General features: G+C 37.7%; 1 protein-coding gene across 1 annotated transcript; it reads right to left on the bottom strand.

Annotated features, from left to right (window-relative positions):
• Positions 1 to 331: 331 nt before the first annotated feature.
• On the bottom strand, positions 332 to 6670 carry LOC114922810 (vomeronasal type-2 receptor 26-like). The gene is made up of 6 exons (XM_029284805.1): positions 6510 to 6670; positions 5096 to 5387; positions 4131 to 4943; positions 3017 to 3244; positions 2379 to 2505; positions 332 to 1227 (listed from the first exon to the last, which is right to left on the bottom strand). Exons 1-6 carry the CDS (start codon positions 6668 to 6670, stop codon positions 332 to 334), a joined length of 2517 nt encoding a protein of 838 aa, XP_029140638.1.
• Positions 6671 to 7545: the final 875 nt, after the last annotated feature.

The following is a 7545-nucleotide window of genomic DNA, read 5'->3' as shown; positions in this document are numbered from 1 at the left end:
AGTAAAGATGGATGCTTCTGAAGTTGCAAGTTTTTTTATTTTTTTAAATCATATATACCCATCAGAATTTCCTGAAATTTCATCACTTCTATCTGACTTTGTTTATTCATTACATTTTTATGCAGTCTATCTCCCCTACAAAGTAACTCTGGGCAGCTTGCAGGTTAGAAAACAAATAAAAATAGTTAAAAGATTAAAACAACACAAAATTAAAATATTATTAAAAACTATATTAAAACTATACTAAGAGAGCTAAGAGCTGGATGGAATGGAGGTGAAGTCTTCTTATTCCATCGGACAATGCCTCGGATATAATAATTTAATTTTTATTTTATTTTGAAATCAAATATTCCTTTGTATTCAGATCAGGTTTTAGGAAAATAATGTAACATTTGGGGATAAAAATGAAGCCTAACAGGCTGGCACTTGAAGCCAGGATGGAGAAAATTTGCACAGCCACCATGTACTTCCCTTTGGTACTAAGATAAGTGGGTACAAAGGATACCCAGACACTACAGAAAATCAGCATGCTGAAGGTGATGAGCTTGGCTTCATTGAAGGCCCCAGGTAGATTCCTGGCAAAGAAAGCCACCAGGAAGCAGATGACAGCCAGGAAGCCCATGTAGCCTAGGGCAAGGTAGAACATGGCTACAGAACCTTCATTACATTGAAGAATGATCTTCTCAGACTGCGAGTATGAGTCCAAATCAGGAAATGGGGGAGAAATGCCCAGCCAGATGCTGCACACAACAACTTGGACACCTGAACAAGAAAGGATGATGGAGTTGGCCAGGCTCTTCCCCAGCCATCTCTGCATTTTATTCCCTGGTTTTGTGGCCAAGAATGCTAACACCACAGTGACTGTTTTGGCCAGGATGGTAGAAATGGCAACTGAGAAAATACTGCTAAAGGCTGTTTGTCGGAGAAGGCAGGTGGCTTTCATTGGCTGACCAATAAATAGAAAGGAACTCAAGAAGCAAAGCAAGAGGGCGATGAGGAGAATGTAGGATAGATCTTGATTGTTGGCTTTGACTACGGGAGTTTCTTGGAATTTAATGAAGATTCCCAAGATTGATCCTGTTACCAAAGACAGAAATAAGGCAAGGAAAGCTAGGATGATCCCCCAATTTTCTTGATAGGATAGGAATGTTTCAATTTTAGGTATACATTCATCTCTCCTGATGTTTGGATACTGATTTGTTGGACATTTGGTACATTTTTCAGCATCTGAAAAGAGCAAGATTAACATCTATTGTAGAGCATGTTTTTCAATGAAATCCACCGTTGGAGTGAAACTGGTGATGGGATGAATGAACATGAGGAGAAAAGCAGCATGCAGCAGTGGTTGAGAAATTTAAGTAGGATAATGAGGGAAAAAAGTCCCAAAGGCAAATGAGATTGTGTGCCACACATTCTCAGGATGAGGTGTGACTGCTTTCAGAGGTTGCATTGTTTGCATCCCATATTCCACAAAGCACTTTTTAGAGCTGAAATTCAAAGCAGCCCTCCCACCAATGATCCATGGAGAATTGGTCATTGGAAACTCCTATCTCAAGCAGAGGAAGGAGAAGAGAGTTGGAGCCAAAGTCTCCCTGGCCCTTTCCACCTCGGCTTCTTTTGACAAGGAAGATATTTCACAATTAATTTAGCTTCTGATCTTAAATTGTCAGATCTTCTGTCTGGATAGCAGTTTTCTTGATAGGTGGAATCCCCTGTTCCTTTATCATCCCACTCATAACTAATATCTGCTTGGTCACCTCTTTTGAGGATGAATGAAAAAAGTTCAGTCTAAGTTCTTCCTGTGATTTCAGCTAGAATGTGAAAGTCTTCATTTCATTGGCTTAAAAAAAAAAGAGAAACTCCATTTCTCATCAGGGAGGGAGGGAAAGAGGGAAAGAGGGAGGGAAAGAGGGAAAGAGGGAAAGAGGGAGGGAGGGAGGGAGGGAGGGAGGAAAGAAGGAAGGAAGGAAGGAAGGAAGGAAGGAGGGAGGGAGGGAGGGAGGGAGAGAGGGAGAGAGGGAGGATCCAGTGTTGGATCTAAAGGTCAACGTGTTAAATAAATAAGTCTAGCCTTTTAATCATGCATCATTAGATGGATAGAATTGGATGGGATGGGATGGGATGGGAGAGGAGATTCTCAATTTCTACAGAAATGCCAAGGAAAATTGTCCAATAAGGAAAAAGAAGAGGAAGAAATGCTGTCTCACTTCTAAAGCAAAGCCATAATTTTCCAATTTAAATTTCAAGATTAGTTCTTATTACACATTGTGCAAAAAATTATTCATATTAAAACAATTTTTCTTTCTTTTTTTAAAAAAATCCCTTTTACGAATAATATCAGGGTGTATGGTCTGCCTCTTTTGTCTGGTGCCACCCACCTTCCATAATGGAGATTGTTCCCTCTGCACAAGGATGACAGTCATAGCAGCAAATGGGCTTCCCTTCCTGAGCCACCTTCATGAATCCAGGATGGCAGCTTTCCACACATCTGGAAGGAGGCAGGGTCTGAGGAGAGAGAGGTGGAAAATCCAGGATATGAAATTATTTTCAAAAAAATGTCAAGGAAAGAAGGATTTGGTGATCTCCAGTTCAAGAATTTGCTTTGACTAATTAGAAACCAATAGGAAATCTGAAATTCATCAAACACATTCCACCTCTATTTCTCTTTCCTTCTGATGTTTACATACATACCACAGATTTAGATTTTCAAATTAAATTTAAATGTTAGATTTATCAGGGAAATATGGGACGGATTCTTTACATTTTCTGAATTAATGACTTTATCCATATAAGTAGCTCAATCCATTTCTACTTTTTCCACAGACTTAGTGAATAGTTTATATGAATATTGAAGACTATATTTTTCATGGCCACCTGAATAGTCAGCAAATAAGAAGTTTGCACTCTTGACAGCTTGGTCAGCTGACATGAAAACTCAAAAAGAGCTCCCTCCCATCCCAAAAGTTTAATCCTGTTGTTGCACTTTCAGTGGAAGAAAAATAAATATTTGTCCCACCTTATTCAGCATTTCCAACTGTATGATACTCTTCTGGTCAACAGAAAATTTGAAATCCTGGGATGTCAGTTTTTCTAGACTCCCAGATTTAACTCTCTTGACAGATTTGTTTGAGAAAACAACCCAGCTCACAATGTCCAGGTCAGCTGTCAGATCTCCCTTTTTATCCAGATATACTCCTTCTATGGAATGATTGTGAAACTGAGAGCCTTGAAGGAAGGAATTAAGCTGGAAAGGAAAGGAAGAGTTTAAAAAGGACATTAGACATTCTTAGAAAATCAACCCCTTTGGTTGATGCTGGGAAGGATCTGAATATTTCTCTCTCTGTCTTTAAATAGCAGGTTCTATTTCCTGTTTCCAACTTGTTTAGGAGAGTATCAATAAGCCTAGGAGTAATAATAGCTGTAAGTTAGAGCAATAGTTGTAATGGACAGGTGTCTCAGCATCTGGTCATGTTCCTCTTCCCATTGCTTTATCACAGAAATGCTGATATAAAATTCCTCTAAAGGTAAACAAACTATTATTTTTTCATTTCTTCATTCTTATTAACCTAAAATTAATCTACAAATATTAAAATAAAAAGCAAATTTCAGTCATACAGTTTTTCCTTTAACCTGAGACATGTTTTGTAATTTTTTGCATGTTTTATATACCGTACTTCCCCAATTGAGTTCGGGAGTTCCACATTTCCTACTTTCCCATGTTGTTCTCTGGTTATTTCATGGAATATATCACTGATAATACAAATATATTAATCCACCACTTCTTTCTTTTTGCTAAGACATTCCTTTCCAAGGTTGGAGATAATTACCTGATTGTCTCCAACTGTCTAATGTGTGAACTCAGACTCATCAGTGTGAGATAAAAGGATGACTGAACAACCAAGATATCAATGTACCGGTAGGTGTTTTGAAAAGCATAAAAATAAAACAGGAAATTATTACAAAACAAGAATTAAAGGGAATGGAAAGGAAAGTGAAGGACATGGAAGGTTCAAATTATATTGAAGTTGAATTTCAAGATAATTTAGTTTTCCAGAATAAGTAACCAAGGCATTCACTTCAATAACTGCTTCCCACGCACAGGGGAAATAAGTCTAATGAAAAAGAAATACCTGCCATGGCTTCAGTCTTGGAGCTTCCACCTTCACCCCCCTGTTCCTCACTGATCTCTTGAATGTGGACATATGAGCTGAATTTAAGGACCTTCCCAAAGCCCAAATGATGTTGGAAATGAGGTAGCTGTCTAGAGCCAGGATCTGATCAATCTCCTCCTTCTTGAGAGTCTCCAGTTCTTCTCTCTCTTTGCACCGTCTCCAGATTTTCACCGAAAAGGCATCCTTAGTGGATGAACATGTAAACCTTTTCTCCAAAAAGTTAAATATGGATGTGACAATGATTGTAAAAGCATCATAGTTTGCCCATTTCCCTTTCTGTATCAGAAAGGAAAAAATCCCACCAACGTGTTTCAAGGAATGAATACTAAACATAAAATCAAGACTGAGATCCCACTGAGCTGTTGTGATCCAGACTTTATCCACAACATGTTTCTGAATGTGTTGAAGTCCTCCTTGTATAATTATCATTCCTATTGTGAATGAATTAGCCTCTGAACCGTAAACAAAGACATTGACTTTTCTCCACTTATAATATTCTTGTAATTTTATATTCATTTCAGCAACATTTAGTGTAAAGCTTTGACGTATAACTGCACAAATGCCATTCCTTAACATCAAAGAAGTCATCGTCCTCATGAACCTCTCCCCCTGGTCAGTTTTTGGAGCAACGAGACCAACCAAGGTCCATCTGAAATGAAGTAGCAGTTGGACAATCCCTGGGTACTGGACTCCTTCAGCAGGGAGCATTGGGTAGAAGAAAGGAAACTGAGTTTTATCCCACAGAATTTGGGAAGCAAAATTGTAACTGATCTGAAAGGAATGGAAGATGGTGGTACTTTAAATGTAACAAGCAAAATGTAATTCCTCTCATTCCCATAATAAAACTTAACTTTTCATTTACAGCAAATGAGCACTGATTGAAACTTGCTTGACTGAAAACAGTCTCCCAAAGAAAGACAAACCTGAGGGATTTTGTAGGTACCCAACATGGTTGAAATCTGGATGGAGATGCCAGTCTCAGCTTCTTCCAGAAGAGCCACTGTGTGTCTCTGCCTTCCACACCTGTAATTGGGGACATTGGCCTCCCCATCTGAAAGCAGGTCCAGCAAAGCCTCTGAAGTCATTTCTTCCTTGAAGAAATTTTCATAGATATTATAACCCAGGGTGATGTTAGGAAAGATCTGACTATTCTGATTGACGTCCTCGATGGCAAATAGGAAGGGCACAAATTTCCAATAAAATTTGGTTGTTTTTCTGCAGGTACAAACACATTGATGAAAATATCATTTAATTTGTCTTTCATGATAATACTTTTCATCCATTACATCACAAGCAGTATTCCTAAAATGTTACAATATTCTATAATATTACCATAGAAAAAGAATGAAAAGAATAGAATCATTTTATGAATCATAAAATATTTCAAAGACATTTGGTTAAACTAACACCATTTCAATTTCATGTTATAGTTTTCAAAAAAGTATTCTACAATTGATGGATTCTTATCTCTTTATAAAAGTGGTTGATACACCCACATGGCTAAAAAAGACCTATTTACTGTTAGCTGTAGTATATTCCAGATATTATAAATATTTTTGAATTTGGATCAAATGTTTAGACGAACTGAGAATGGCTCCTGCATGGATAACATTCAGAAGTTCATAAAAACTAGGTTATTCTCCGCACTTCTGAGTCAGAGTGAAGTTTGAACTCCTAATGGACGAACCTTTGTTTGATTTTTTATTTTTGTTGTTCCTGGGGCAGTTTTTTAATTATTATTTTCTTGATTTCTATGTTTTTAATTATAAGCCACCCAATCACATAGCCTATGAATTAATATGTAAATAAGCAAATCTATCAGCCAACCAATTTAATAAAGATAATATTTTCATTTTTTAAAAAATGTTAGGTATGACATGAACTCATGAATGAGAACGAGAGACATTTACAAAATCCATGAACGTCTATGTTCTTAACTGGAACTCTTTAATCCGAGCAATAAATTTTGATCTCCAATGCAGAGAGAAAAGAGAAGCATCCCTGTGAGGTTGGACCAGTGTCCTCCAGAGTCCAGCTCAGTTCAGGAGTAAGGTGGAGGGAGAGATCAGACTCTCCCTGCCTGTCCACAGTCTAATTCTGCTGACAGGATGGAAAGAAAAGTGGATGGGGGAAATATAGTAATTGGTTTCTGATACTTGAAAGCTTGAAATGATACCATGCATGCAACAGGCATCTCAAGGTAGAATCAGAAAGTAAATTAGTAATTGGGACAGATTGAGGGGCGAAAGAAAACACCTTGTGTTTTGGATGGGTTGGAACTCTAGACTTTCATTGGAAATGAGGTGTCTGTAATGCAGGGTAGGAAAATTGACTTACTTGGATAAAGTTGTTGAAGGACTTTTATTGAAGCTTAAGGATTGAAGTGCAACCTTCATTGCAGAGACTATGACGCTAATCAAATAATCTCCTGGCTTGTAATAATTCTGTGGGTCCACTTCACCCTGTTCCAAAATCAGGAGGCATTTGGCTTTGTGCATCCCCCAAGCATCCCTTGGCCACAGAAGCAGTGCAAATAGAAGCAGCAGCAACATGACTTGTGTTCCTGACTGAGACTTCTCTATTGCACTTACTTTTTTAACAAAAAAGGATGAGAAGAAGAGTTGGAAGAAACCAAAACCTCTTCCAAGACAGAAGCGTTAGAACCAGACTGGGTCCAGCCAAGTGAAATATACATAGCCTCAGCTTTTCTCTGTGTCCAGAGCCACTGATGTACTCAGCATATGTGACATAGACTCCACTCAACATTACTTTTGAGTCTGAGATCATCACCAAAACATTTTCTGACATGTTTGTGTTAAATTTTCTGAAAAATTGCAGAAAGGTCTCTGAAGACCTAACATAAAGACAAGAAATAAATCACCATGATTTGGATAATTGCAAGATAAAGAAGCATCACCTCTCTGAACCCTGAACATGTCAATAGGCAGGTGTTCAAAGTTTAAATTCACAGATGTGACTCCAAACTTTGATGACGGGCCACTGAGATTGGAGGATTTGGCCCCAAATCTTTCCAGTAGTACACTTTTAGAGAACTCAGGATGAAGACAGTGTTTTAGCTTGGCCATGATTAGTGGACATATTAATATGGATATAGTTTGGCTTTTTTTCCTAGGAAAATTTACTTATAGGTATTTAGGTGAATCCCACTTAGAGGGATTATTATTATTCCCTGTTTGAAGATAATCAAATGTAGAGAACAGAAAAATTATTTCCTATTAATCTTACTAACCTTTATTATGATTCCCATCACATCCAGCAAAATCCTGAGAAGGAGACCTTTTGCTTCACATTCTGCAAATCTAATTCAACTCTTTTCCTGCTTTTCTTTTAAAGGTGAAGTAGTCATCTTTAT

Source organism: Protobothrops mucrosquamatus, unplaced genomic scaffold (genome assembly GCF_001527695.2).
Source record: "Protobothrops mucrosquamatus isolate PMUCROS unplaced genomic scaffold, P.Mucros_1.0 scaffold962, whole genome shotgun sequence".
NCBI classification, from domain to species: Eukaryota; Metazoa; Chordata; class Lepidosauria; order Squamata; family Viperidae; genus Protobothrops; species Protobothrops mucrosquamatus.
Note: the sequence above shows the minus strand (reverse complement) of the source record. Positions and strands in the feature narration are given on the sequence as shown.